The sequence below is a fragment of the Drosophila elegans genome, unplaced genomic scaffold (genome assembly GCF_018152505.1).
Source record: "Drosophila elegans isolate 14027-0461.03 unplaced genomic scaffold, ASM1815250v1 contig_476, whole genome shotgun sequence".
In the NCBI taxonomy this organism is placed as follows: domain Eukaryota; kingdom Metazoa; phylum Arthropoda; class Insecta; order Diptera; family Drosophilidae; genus Drosophila; species Drosophila elegans.
The window spans coordinates 26,836,100-26,850,966 of record NW_024545863.1 but is presented as its reverse complement, the minus strand read 5'-3'; the positions used below and the strand labels follow the sequence as shown (position 1 = coordinate 26,850,966).

Sequence of the window (14,867 nt, the reverse complement as noted above, 5' to 3'; positions counted from 1 at the left end):
GAATTCTCAGCTATGATAGACGAAACTGCTAAGTTATCCGATTTATTTCCAAAGTCGCACATGCGAAAATTGCTAGAGGTCGACACTGACCATATAGAAGTTTATTGTCAGTATTAAAAGTGCACCATAGGATGGCCAGGAGTCTAGACTTCTTAGGTACATCACTTAAAGTAGTAGCGGGCACTCCTGACGCATCTGACCTTGAAATGCTTAAAATGTCCGAATCACGACTGATAGAGTCAAATAACAGGCAGGTAATCATCAACTCGCCAACTCAGGAAAAAATCTACAAGCTCACGGAGACGGTCAATAAAATTATAAAAGCAAAACAAAACGCTGTGGTTGACACTTCACTTTTATACAATGTTCTTTTGGACAGAAATAGAATATTAATAACCGAGATTCAAAATTTAATGCTTACCGTCACACTTGCTAAAGCCAATATAAGCCCGGCCATTTTTAACCAGGATAATTTAAAGTCTGTATTAATAGATCACCCCACACAGGTCCCCATCGTAAGCCTATTAGAGGCATTTAATATTAAAGTAATATCATCCATATGCTGTTTGCATATCCTAAACTTAAAATTACAAGTAAAAAGGTCACAATCTTTCCCGTATCCCAACAAAATACCGTTCTGCAACTTCAGGACAAAGTAGTTGCCGAACGCAACAATGATGTCCTAGCAGTCACCGAATCCCTATTAACAACAATGCGAAACAATGCGACGATGGCCCCGAGATGACTACCAACGGCTCACATATTATTACGTTCGAGCGAGTAGCTTTCATCAATGGCACTAAGTATTCGAATCAACGCGAAGCTATAAAAAGACACCGGGCATGGCGGCCTCTCTTGCTAAACATCACCGGCCATAATTCAATGCTAAGTATGCCACTTCTCCAAAGAATGAACAACGAAAACTTGGAGGTTATCCAAGGGCTTAAGGAGGAAGTGAAATCGGCTGGAGTCACCAACATCTGGTTCGCTGTCGGCGTGGAAATCAGCATAATAATTAGCTGCTCCACCGTACTCTTCCGAGTGTTGAGTAGGAAAGGAGCGGCGCAGGAAATACAACAGGCCGTCTATAAATTCTAGATTCAGCCAAAGCACAGCTTATAAGTTCAGTTATATTATACCCTTGCAGAGAGTATTATAATTTCAGTCAGTAGTTTGCAACGCAGTGAACGAGACATTTCTGACCCTATAAAGTATATATATCCTTGATCAGCATCACTAGGAGAGTCGATCTAGCCATGTCCGTCTGTCCGTCCGTCTGTCCTTCTACGCAAACTAGTCTCTCAGTTTTTAAGCTATCTGCATGAAACGTTCCCAAAAGTTGTCTTTCTATTGCAGGTAGTATATGAGTCGTAACGAGTCGGATCGGACGACTATAGCATATAGCTCCCATAGGAACAATCGGAAAAATAAATGAAAAAAAATTATAACTTTGCTGTTTTTCAATTTTTTGTTTAGTTCTTTGACATTTAGTAATGGTTAAATATTTCCGATTTACGGTTAAAATTTCATCAAAATCGGACGACTTTAGCATATAGCTCCCATAGGAACAATCGGAAAAATAATTGAAAAAAAATTAAAACTTTGCTGTTTTTTATTTTTTTGTTTAGTTCTTCGACATATAGTAATGGTTAAATATTTCAGAATTATGATTTAAATTTTATCAAAATCGGACGCCTATAGCATATAGCTCCCATAGGAACAATCGGAAAAATAATTGAAAATAATTGAAAAAAAATTATAACTTTGTTGTTTTTAAATTTTTCTATTAGTTCTTCGACATATAGTAATGGTTAAATATTTCAAAATTATGGTTTAAATTTTATCAAAATCTGACGACTATATCATATAGCTCCCATAGAAATAATAAAAATATATAAAATAGCTATCAAATAAATAGGCTGCAAATCATCATAGCTTCAATGCTTTTAAACATACGAAAGTAAATCATAATTTTAATGTTTTCAAAAATGTTTAACTCTTGCAATAGTTGCAAGGGTATATGAACTTCCGCTTGCCGAAGTTTGCTTTCTTTCTTGTTATTCGTTAAAAAGTATGTAACATGTTAAAATAAGTGCTTCCGACTCAATAAAGTATAAATATTCTAGCCAATACTGTCCGTTTGTCCGTCCGTAGGGAAGTCGAAATATAGGAAACTATAAAACTTAGAGATTTGTGATTTTACGTGCATTTTTAGTTGTTCCTACGCAGCGTAAAGTTATTTTCAAACGGATCCAATAATCTAACGCCCACGAATCGCAAAATCACTCTGTGATATGTACCGTATCTGTCAGGCTTTTTGTGTGTATTGTGTGTGTGTGTTGGGTATCTATCGGTAGACACAAAAATGTTCAAAATCGAGCAGTTAATTTAAAAGTAATGGGCAATTATTTTTAGTTAAGACGATACTGCATGTTTGAAGAGCAGCGGAGAGTACACCTACTACCAAAAGCTCGCACTTAATTTGTATGAGTAGTTGCACGGATAACTTGTCAATGTGTGTGCTCCGACAGCGGTTTTAAATGTTCGTGTGTTCTTTGCCGCTGCTCTGCATAAGATAGGCTGTAGGGGGGTTGGGTGCTGATCGCTCTTTGCTTGTAGTGTTGTCGTTGCAGTTCGGCACTGGAAGTATTGTTTTTGAAATTTGTTACCTGTGTAAAGGGTATCTAATAGTCGGGAACTCGACTATAGCTCTCCCCCTTGTTTTTTGTTGAAAATACACATTTCCAAGTATTAAATAATTTTAATAGACGGTCTTTACTTATTTTAAGGACTTCTTTTGGTTCCAAATGGCGAATCCTTGGGATATTGGCTTGGAGATGCAAATCAGCGAGATGATTTTTCTGAATTTAAGAATTTGAAAAATGTCAGTCATAGTCATCAAACGTCACCGAAATCTTCCCATGCCTGGGGTATATTTTTTACAGTATTGGGAACAGTTCTTCTCGACTTTGACGCTGATGCTTGTCAGAGTCCAGCAAGAGCTTATCTTTTAGACGTATGTTTGCCAGAAGATCACGCAAGAGGACTGTCTACGTTTACCGTCATGGCAGGTCTAGGAGGATTTTTTGGATATTCAATGGGAGGACTAAATTGGGACGAAACTGATATCGGTAAGTAAAAAGAAATCAAAATGTTCCATAGCTTTGCTGTTCACTTTGGTTTTAGGTCGTCGATTGGGTGGACACGTAAAGGCCGTTTTTTCAATAATAACAATCATATTTATTATGTGTGTTGCGTTTACAATAACCAGTTTTGCGGAAATACCCCTGTGGGTACTAGCAAATGCGGACTCAAATAATTGTAGGCGCGAGTCTGTGAAAGTTTTTTCAAGATCATATGGTGCCTGTGGATCTGATGATGAAACGTATTCAATTCCCGACGAAAATAAACAGGTAATCTATAATATGATTAAACTATTAAAAACACAATTGTTCGAACTTGATTTTTAATTTGGATTAATCAAAAAAATTAATTCAATTTTACGATTAACAAACAAGTTTCCAAAGGCGATTACTACTACTGTACTGTTACTACTGTATGTTAATGTTCAATGTTCAATGCTTTTAATTTTCGATGCTTTCAATGCTTTTTTTTCGCACGGAGTTTTACGGGTCACCACCAGCCTAACCAAAAAAGGAGCCCAGCAATGTCTTTTAAGTCACGATTTACGAAAAGATAGACGCGGCATGTGCAAATAGGAATAAAAGTCCGAGGAAAATGTAGGATATAGTTTTGTGCCGAAGAGATACGTTTTAATGTTATCAAGACCTGTATAGAATTTGTGGTATAGGATTGCGATATTAAAGTCCTAGCACATGTATAACTGCAAGAAAGGAAGCAACCTTCGACAAGCCGAAGGTTTTGGTTTTGGTTTTATATGCGTATAAATTAAGTCTTCCGCCTAACTCGGTTGTCGAGTGACGATCCGTTGACGGTGATAACTTCTTCTCTTCGTTGAGGTGTTGATGCATCCAATAATTGATTACTGGAACACTGTGATTATGTTGTGGGAAACTTTCCCAGTTGCCGGTCTTGGACGTGGTCAACTATGATTGATAACACAATTAATGTTTTATATTCTTGTTTTACGGCGATGCCGGAGCTTTAATCATGTATTCGTCTTATGGTGTTGTGATCTAGATTGAGACTAAAGGCTACAGAAATATTCAAGCTTAAGTTAGCCCTGCGAAGTCAATGCATCACGCCATTCGCTCGAGTCGGCGTGCCGACTCAGCATTCTTGCGCAAGCAACACGGTGTCCGTTTACAGTTGCTGCGCGCAGAACTCTTGGTAGCGAGTCAGCATTGTTTAATAATCAACAATAATATTACTTTGTTGCTGAGGGCAAACAGAATGCTTAAGGCTTTGTGTTAAGTGTTGTTGTATTTGTTGCTGAGGGCAACCAAATTACTTATGATTGTGTATGAATAACAATGTATGACAGAAAAGAGTGTATCTTATGTGCTTAGTTCTTAACATAAGGGAGTTCTGAGCATAAGGGAGTTAATTTGTTCCCTAACCTTTTGTTGTTCTTCTGGAACACCTTTTCTCCGACCTCGAAAACGCGGTTTTGCCTGGATGCATTGCATCTTTTGATGTTGTCTTGCTGTGCCTTAGCTAGCCTATCTTTGACGATTTCGCGACGATCACCGGCTGCTGCGTGGTATGTGTGCAACGTGAAGCCGATATTGTGGATTTGTTCGCAAGCCAAGAAGTTTTTACTTGAATGAGTAGTCGCCGCGAACCAGAAAATTTTGCGTTTTGTAGCTGAACACAGGAAAAAAAGAGAGGACAATAGAAATGAATGGCGACCACAAAACAGAGAGCAATGCAACGAGGACAAACTCTTAGTTCTGAAATTACGAGCTATCTGTAATGCTGTATTGCTGCAGGAATTAATTATTCTGAGGGGACAATTCGATTTACCACTTGAACGCTAAGCCAAGGATTGCTAAACAACAAGGCGAAGCGAGGAGCAGCAAAAGGCGTACTGTAGTAGTGCTACCAGAGGACAATTGTTTAAGAGCCGTGCTACCAGAGAAGCTGTATTAGCGAGGCGCTACAGTAGACTGGCTTCCAGAGAATCTGTACTTATGAGGCGCTACAAAAGAAGTGCTACCAGAGAAGCTGTACCAGCTAGGTGCTACAAAAAACGCGGCACCGGAGAAGCAGCGCTACCAGTAAAGCGCCATTAGACGAAGTCCAGCAAGAAGAAGGGCTACTAGAGAGACGGTACCAAAGGAGTATTCCCAGAGAGGAGCTAAAAAAGAAGCTCTGCCGAAGAAAAACTGGAGAGAAGGTGTTACCAGAGAGAATCTGCTGACCAGAAGAGACCGACGAGACGAAGAGAGTTCTACAACCCGAGCTTGAGTATTACCATTCATATAACATTTAAACAAAAATTTGATATTAAGCTTATGTAATTCAACATTTTCGTTTGGTTAAAGTGAACATTGTAAAAGACAACTTTATAGTAACCATGGACTTGAGATCTTGTTAATGCGCAATGTGAAAAGAGAGGTACAGCGACAGCCTGATTGGGATTGGGGTTGAGTCAGAACTCTTTGATCGTTTGAATTGGATACTGATTTTATATAAACTTAACTGACTGGTACAATAAGTGCTAAGGTTTACAAAGTAGGTGGAAAGAGTATTATTATATTATTCGTATTTTACTATAGACAAAATGCATTGGTAGCACAAGTTTTTGCCCGACATATGAAATCGTGGTGTCAGCTAACCGCATTTTTTCGGAGAACTGCTGATGGTTCGACTGACCTACATTCTGTTTTGATGACTAACTTGGCTGTTTTTTTGTTATATCTAATACTCGGTCCACTTTCATGAGTGCTATACTAAAATAAATATAAGGTCAAGTAAAAAGTAGTCCAATACTTAAACTTAAATAGCTCATTTTGTTCTTTAGTTATTATATAATGCCACTAAAAGTAGTCGTTCTGACCACAGTGTAATGTTACAGCCATTTATACATTCATTAATTTAGGATATTTGAGCATCATCAGAATAAAGAATATTTATACTTTATAGGTTTGGAATCGCTTCCTTCTACCTGTTACGAGCATTTTAACTTTTACAATCTAAAAAAAGAAATTCAAGCACAGGTACGAAAGTTAATAAACCACAAAATAGTAGATTCGTCTCTATCAGCATATAACAGCCCACTTTTGTAAGTATCGAAAAATCGCTTCCGGATTATGACAAGAAAAAAAAGTGATTAGTAATTACTGTCTTCAGATTAATACAAATATTTTGTTCCCTATAACTTACTGTCATGCCTTAGTGTCATGATTTCATCAAATTGAATTTGAAAATTTTCTTTCAGAGAATGAAGACTGTAGCATTCTCTGCACTTGAAAGTACTCAAGCATTTCTTTATACTGGTGATTTAATTGTTCAGAGAAACAAAAGCTTTGGAACTTAACTGATGTTTTTGAGAAATGTGGGAAATACAATTAAAAGTTACATAAATGAAGTCACAATTTTGGGACATAATTGCATTTGTAAGGGAATATTGTCAGACGACAAAAAATCGACGCTATTAAAAATTATTGAGTACAGCGGCTAGAAGATTCGTTGCATTTAGCAATTTTTATGGACGTTTCATGACGTCAACATGCTTTTCTGCCAACATGCCTTTGACCATTTTAAAACTGCACTTATAAGCCCAACTCTTTTTTAAAATCAATATTTCAGCAGAGAACATTGCATACTAACAGATTCAAGTAGCAAGCCTGTGGAGCAGTTTTAACTCAAAACAAAAAAGGACTTAAACTTCTAGCTGCATACGCATCAAGATCCTTTACAAAGGGTTAGAGTAGAGACAGAATTTCTCAGTCAGGTAATCCAAATGCTCCAAAACTTTATTTCGATTAAAAACTTTTTTTTGATGGCAATAACGATTTAAACAAGAAAGGAAGCAAACATTGGCGAGCCGAAGTTTATATACCCTTGCAGCTATTGTTAAAATTAAATATTCTTGAAGACATTAAAGCTATGATTGAATTGCTATGATGATTTGCAGCTCAATTATTTGATATTTCATATGGCAGCTATGTGATATCGTTTTCCGATTTTAATAAAACTAAAAGCGTAATTCAGAACTGTCAAATTATTAATTAATCAAAAAGAATTTCTAAAAAAAAATTACAAAATAAAAGAGGTACATTTAAAAATTTTTTTTTTTTAGTTTTCATTGTTTCTATGGGAGCTTTAAGTTAAAGTCGTTCGATTTTGATGAAATTTATTCCGTAATTCTGAAATATTTAACCATTACCATATGTCGAGGAACTAAAAAAACAGCAACTTATAATTCGTTTCATTTATTTTTCCGATTGTTCCGATTGTTCCTATGAAAGCTATATGCTATAGTCGTCCGATCCGGCTCGTTCCGACTATATACTACCTGCAATGGAAAGACAATTTTTGGAAACGTTTCATGCAGATAGCTTTAGAACTGAGAGACGGACAGACGGACATGGCTAGATCGACTCTCCTAGTGTCTCCTTCACTGCGTTGCAAACTCCGACTGAAATTATAATACCCTCTGTAAGGGTATAGACACTCCAAATTTTGTATCAACTTATTTTGTATTGATGTATTACGGCCAAAGCAATTGACAGATTTGAACAAATCCAACAGATTCAAAACCGTCAGTAAACACATAGTTAGAAAGATTTTTTCTGATCTGACAATTTATAAACCAATAAATTTTGTATACCCTTGCAGAGGGTATTATAATTTCAGTCAGAAGTTTGCAAAGCAGTGAAGGAGACGTTTCCGAACCTATAAAGTATATATATTCTTGATTAGCATCATTAGGAGAGTCGATCTAGCCATGCCCGTCTGTTTGTCCGTTTCTACGCAAACTAGTCTCTCGCTCCCATAGGAGTAATTAAAAAAATAAATGAAAAAATTTTAAGTTTGCTGTTTCTAAAGTTTTTTTTTAGTTCTTCGAGATATATAGTAATGGTTAAAATTTTCAGAATAACGGTTTAAATATTATCAAAATCGGACGACTACATAAAGTTCCCATAAGCTACCATAGAAAGTATCAAATAATTGAACTTCAAATCATCATAGCTTTAATGTTTTTAACATATACGCAAGTAAATCTAATATTAATGATTTCAAGAATATTTAATTTCATCAATAGCTGCAAGGGTATACGAACTTCGACTTGCCGAAGTTTGCTTCCTTTCTTGTTACTAAAACAAACCAAAAAATGATCAAATAGGCATAATAGACGAATAAACCGTTTTTTTCACATTAAAGAAAAATGGTGACAAGCTAAAAAAAATTTAGTTTAATTTTCTGAATCGGGAGTCCAACTTTACCAAAAATCAAGATTTGTCGATTTAAATTTGTGCACCATTGTAAGCATGGACACTTTGTTGTCAAAGTTCTAGGTCAAGAAATTTTTTTTTCAAGAAATTTTTTTTTTAAGTGCGGCTCACTTTTATTCAAAGGAAATTGATTCGGATTCAACAGAAGAATTATATATATTATATATATATATATATATATATATATATATATATATATATATATATATATATATATATATATATATATAATTATATGTTTGTCACTCCGGTTAAATAAAAAAATATAACTTTATTTTATTCAACATGTGGTTTACAGAGTTTTAAACTTATTTGTGAAGAACACCGACCTATTGCTTTGAGGTCTCAAACTGAACTTAACTAGCTGATCTGATTTTGTTGATGATCAAGCCTCGGTCTCGAACTCTTCGGGATTTGAGTGAGTTGTAAATTTGTTCTTGAGAACTTTCAATTTCTTTTGAGTGAAATTTTAATTACTCTTGGATTCAAGTGTCTTGACTCTTGGATACAAGTGCGCTCTTAGTTTTATGACTTTGAAATGTCTTTGGATTGAAATAGGAGTTTATGTGTTTTTGAAATAGGAGTTTATGTGTCTGCGAGCCGAACTTTGATTATCTTTCAACGTGTGAACGTGACCATTGGGGTGAGTTGTTTAGTCTACATTTTTTGGGTGATAACATTGGGGACTTTCCGTTGGCCTTCGATTTTGGGCTCTTGTTACAAGGGTGAATAATTCTAGGGTAGTGTAGGGTATATTGTGGATACATAAAGTAATGGGTATATTCAGAGTGTGATGGGACTGTGTATGTGTTGCTTAAATATATGCAGAGTCTCATAGGAATATGGACATGTCACTCCCCCAACCTTTGAATTTGGCCTGTCCTCAGGGCGATAACGTAGGGTATAACATAATATTTTCTGTTACAATATTTTCTTCATTAATTTTTACATTCTTATTTTCTATGATTGGTTGTTCTTCACGTTTAGAATATTTTACAATAAGTTTCTTAGGAATATTTTTAAATTTGTAAATTAAATATAATGTCAAACTTATTATAGTTATTACAAATGTGGTTAGACATATTACTTGAAATGTATTGTAATATTTTATATGTGATTCGACTATTTCTTTTGTTTGAATATATGACAATGGTTCGATTTTTGTGATATTGTTGTTAACATAAATTGATTGTGTATAGTCTGCTATGTTGTTGGATATTATAAACTCATCTAGCTGAATAGTACAATTTTTTATTTTAACAATATTATTACCAACGATCGAAACTTCTGTGCTTATACAATTTTGATTTATAATTGATTTTTGTATATTCCATGTTAACAAAATATTTGGTTCGATATAATTTATTTGGAAATTTTTATGGGTTTTTACATATTTGCATTTTGTCGGTTCTTGTTTTAGAATTCCAATTATGCATTTGTCGAAAATAATTTGACCTGTATTTTCATTGAATACTTTATCATCATAAATGTAATATTTATCAAATGTGTTTTCTGTTAAGATATTATCAAATTCATCTGGATATGGAATAATTTCATATACAGGAGTTTGCGTTATTTCTTTAGGAATTTGAGAAATTATCAGGATTTCGTTCGTGTCTGTTTTAAGCCAAGTTGATGTTTTTACTTTTAACAACTTTTCTGAATTAACCTGTTTCAAATAATCGTGTTTTAATAATTTTGGGTTAAATATACCTAACCTAGTTAGTTGCATTCCTAATTCTATGTCCTCTATGTATTCTGTAAATTGTTGAAGATTAAAAATCAGAACTGCAGCTTGTTCCTGCTTATTTTTAGATTCTTCAAATTTGTTTATTAAGTCAAGTCCGTTATTGACAACGTCAATAATCATATTTAAATCATGATTCTGGATGGAGTTGTCTGCTAGATTATTGATCTTCATTTCGAGTTCTTCTTTATCGTCTTCATCAAGTGTACCAAACAAATATTTATAGACTGAACCTACCACGTTTAGAAGCCCGCGTTTACTTCTTCTGACTATTCTTAACCCATTCATTTCTCTTTTTAATTTTTCAACTAAATATTGGATTTGCACAATGTGTTGGAATTCTTTAGCTTCTTCTAATAGGTTGTCGAATGTTATTTCGGTCCTTGTTAGATTTATGCTTAAATGGTGGTATTCAAAATTCGTTGGGATTTCCATCGATCCGGTTTTAAATATCAGATATCCGTTTTTTGCGTTTATTGGACTTATTTCTATACTTTGTGCCGTGGTTGTACTTATAAGCGAGATTAATATCAGGGATAATATTGGGATGACTTGGTTATGTTTCATCTTCATCAGTTTGTCTGGAATTATCATATTTGCTCTTATTAATCTTCTTTTGCTTTTTGAATTTTGACTTATAATGTGTGATTTTCCTGCCTCTATTTGTTTCTTCAAAGTGTTTGTTGTCAACCTGTCTTATTAAACCTGTTTTCTTGAAAGGATTGGTAATTTTAGTTTTAACTAATGGTGCCTGTCTATATTTCGTATTAACTTCAAAATCATGTCTATTTTCATTTAGCCTGTCTATTTTATTGATTTTGTTTTGTTGAGTGTTAATATCTGGTGTTCCTGCGTATAAGAAAATATCTGCGGGAGTTCTATTAGTTGTATTGTGTTTTGTTTTATGATTGTAAACGTATAAGATTATTTCGAATTTTGTACATCGGTTTTCTATATTGTTTTCGTTACTAATAATTCTTAAATTTTCATTTACTGTCTTATGAAACCTTTCTATGTCAGATACACCATTTTTGCTGGTTGTTACTGATATATCTACTCCTTCAGATTTTAACCAATTTTGCAAAGCTATACACATAAAAGCTGAGTCTTTGTCTGCTTTGATTTCCTGAGGCTTTCCCATATCGTTAAATACCTTCATTATGGCTCTTTTTGCTTCTAGCCAATCTCTACTTTTCACTTCAATTAGAGTAGCGAATTTCGAATAAATGTCGATACAAGATAAAAATTGTTGGTTACCGACCATATAGAAATCAATTACATATCTTTCTCTTGCGTTAAGTATTTCTGGAGTTATTTCAAATGATAGTTTTGTACTTCTGTGTTCTGTCTTTGCAATATTGCAGATTTCACATTCATTAATTATATTTTGTATTAATTTCTGGCTATCTGGATAGTAATGTTCTTCTTTAAACCAATTGATAGTTTTTTCGATTCCTGGGTGTAAAAGTTCTTTATGCATTTTTAATATTATACTTTTGAATTCGGCATAAGTTAGAATATCCTTTAATATAAGAGTGCATTTTACCAGTTTTGTTAAATTGTTGGGACTTATTATTTGTACGAATGCTCTTTGGAATGTTAAGAAATCTTCATCGTTATGGAAATAAATTGCGCTTTTCTTAGTGCATACATATTCCTTAATGATGTTTTTAGCAAAGTCATCTGTCATTTCTTTGTAAGTTATTTTGATTTTTAATTTGTGAAAATAATGCTTTACCTCAGTTTCATCGCTATCTCCTTTCTCTAATTCTATTTGTCTAGAGAAATAATTGAATGGTCGTTCGGTGATGGATATATAGTTAAGATTATCTTCAGAAGCGCTGTGCATAGTTGCATCTACACTATTGGCAACTTCGCCAAGCATTAGTTCTTCTATTTTAGTACGCGATAATGCATCTGCTACATGATTTTCTTTTCCGGGAAGATACTTAATTTTATAATCAAATTCATTTAATTTAATTTTCCATCTTTGAAGTTTCATATTTGGTTCTTTAATATTATTAAGCCAGACAAGTGGTTTATGATCACTAAGTATTTCAAAAGATCTCCCAAATAAGTATGATCTGAAATATTTTGTCGCCCAAACTATAGCTAGAAGTTCTTTCTCTATAGTGGCATAGTTTATTTCGTGCTCATTCAATGTCCTACTAGCATAACAGACGGGTTTATGATTTTGAGATAAGACTGCACCGATGGCAATATTACTAGCATCAGTAGTTAAAGAAAAAGTTTTATTAAAATCAGGGTAGATTAAAATCGGATCTGATGTAATAAGTACCTTTAATCTTTCAAATGCTGTGCTCTTTATCTTCTGTGTCTATTGTTGCTCCTTTTTTCAATTTAATGGTCATGGGTTTAACTATGTTAGCGAAGTTTGGAATGAACTTGCGATAGAATCCACATAATCCTAAAAATGATTTAATTTGTTTTGGAGTCTTTGGTAGTGGAAAATTTGTGATAGCATTAGTTTTATTTGGATTAGGTTTGATACCATTAGTAGTAACAACATGACCTAGGAATTCTGTTTCTTTTTTCATGAATTCACATTTATCCAATTGTAATTTTAAGTTTGCATCCCTGAGTTTTCCAAAAACTTTCTTTAGAGATAAGATGTGTTCTTCCAATGAAGTGGAAAAAATTATTATATCGTCTAAATAAACTAAACAATCTTTGTAGATTAGGTCTTCTAAAAGGTTGTTCATACATCTTTGAAAAGTTGCGGGGGCATTCTTAAGGCCGAATGGCATTCGAGTGTACTCGTAATGACCATGTTTTGTAGAAAATGCAGTTTTTGCGATTGATTTGCTGTCCATTTGGATTTGATGAAATCCTTTAGCTAAATCTATGGTTGTGAAATATTGGCATTTTCCTAATTTGTCAAGGATCTCGTCCATTCTAGGAATTGGAAATTTATCATTGATAGTGATTTCATTTAAATTCCTATAATCTACAACCAACCTAAATTTCTTTTTGCCAGATGCGTCTGCCTTTTTTGGAACGACCCAAATAGGTGAACAGTAAGGAGATTTCGACTTACGAATTATTCCCTGTTCTATCATTTCTTTGATTTGCCTATTTACTTCTTCGTCAACGCTCTGGGGGTATTTATATGGTTTACGATAAACTGGATCTTCATGCTGAGTTTGAATTGTATGTTTAATTGTACTTGTGAAAGTCAAATTTTCGCCTTCTCTGTACTGAATGTCACCATATTCAAATAGAACTTTCTTTAAACTTTCAATCTCTTCACTATTCAGATGTTCGAGCCTAAATTCATTGTTTTCGCATAAATCATTGTGAATCGCGAAATTTACCGATTGATCTTCAGTAGAAGGTAGATTAAGGCACTCCTGTGCGGTCTTATCTTCTTCCATATCTTCGTCGTTGTATCGGAAATTATATGTTTTTGGGCCTAGTTTAATTGTTTTGTTTTCATAATCAATTTTTGCTTTAGCGGCTTCTAGGTAATTTCGACCTAACAGGATATCATAATTGTCGGAAAATTTGTGTAAATAAAATTTCTGTTCTGATGGACATGTTACGCTTGGTTTTACTATGATACTTTTATGTATTTTTACCGGGCCTCTAATTGTATACACTTTTAGATCTTCTTTCGTCTCTTCTAATTTAGCAAAATTTTTATTCATTATATTAATTGATGATCCTGTGTCTATCATTCCTTTATAAAATTTATTGTGAAAAGCAATTTTTACATATGGATTGTGTCTTCGGTCTCCGAGGCAGTTTGATGAAAATTGACATCCATTCTATTTTGGCCACTTTGACTTTCCCTTTGTCTTTTTACAGGGGCACCACTAAATCTATTTGTGTTAGCCTGATCATTTAAATTTTGGTGGTTATGCGGATTCTGTAATCTGGCTTGATTCAAACTGTTTCTAAATGTTTGGTAATTGCCTTGCAAATGTGGGGGAATGGGACGTTGTTGATATTGATTTTGGTTATTCTGAGAAGTTGTTGCATTAGAATTAGAATTTGAATTGTAATACGAACTTAGATTTCTTTGATTATCATAATATCTTTGATTATTACTCTGATATTTTCCTCTGTTCCTATGATTTTTAAGGTTACTTTTATTTTGTGCATATTCTTCTTCTGGATTTGCATCATAAAATCCTAATTCCATAGAAGCTTGCTTTAATTTTGGAATACTAGTTATATCTTTTCTTGCTAATGACATATACATGCGATCGGGAAGTTTTCGATCAATGGTAATATGAACTGTTCTATCCAACATTCTCGTATAGTTTATTTTATCTGATGGATCAGATTCTAATTCTAATTTATCGAACACATTTCTATATTGTTTTTCTAATTCGCTTATAAACTTACTAAGACTCCCTTTGAATTGTGTTTCCGCCAGCTTCTTGATGATTGTTTCGTAAGGCCTATGATCTTTGAAGGCGGTGATTAAAGCTGTCTTCATTGTTACCCAGTTGTTGGCTCCAGATTGTGCGACGGTTTCGGCTGCTGTGTCGACTATCACTCTTCGGATGGCTCCAAAAATGACGTGTGCCTGCCTTGGTTCTTGGGTGGGGTACAATTGTAACAAGTACTCGACTTCGTTGATGAATCCTGAGAGTTTTCCTGGTGTTCCGTCGAAGTATTGTAACTCCTTGATCTGACCCAGTAACTGGTTCAGATGGATCTCTGATAATTGTTGGACTGCCATCTTGTCTTGAGTTTTTTTTTATTTG

At 34.2% G+C, this 14,867-nt stretch overlaps 1 protein-coding gene across 1 annotated transcript in view; it reads left to right on the top strand.

Moving 5' to 3' along the window:
• Positions 1–909: 909 nt before the first annotated feature.
• The window catches only part of LOC121467562 (proton-associated sugar transporter A), a 155,429-nt gene continuing 141,471 nt past the window's right edge, over positions 910–14,867 (top strand). The window contains exons 1-3 of the mRNA XM_041709184.1: positions 910–1,048; positions 2,790–3,131; positions 3,187–3,413. Of these exons, the coding sequence (XP_041565118.1) occupies positions 910–1,048; positions 2,790–3,131; positions 3,187–3,413 (708 nt within the window). The remainder of the gene's footprint in view (positions 1,049–2,789; positions 3,132–3,186; positions 3,414–14,867) is intronic.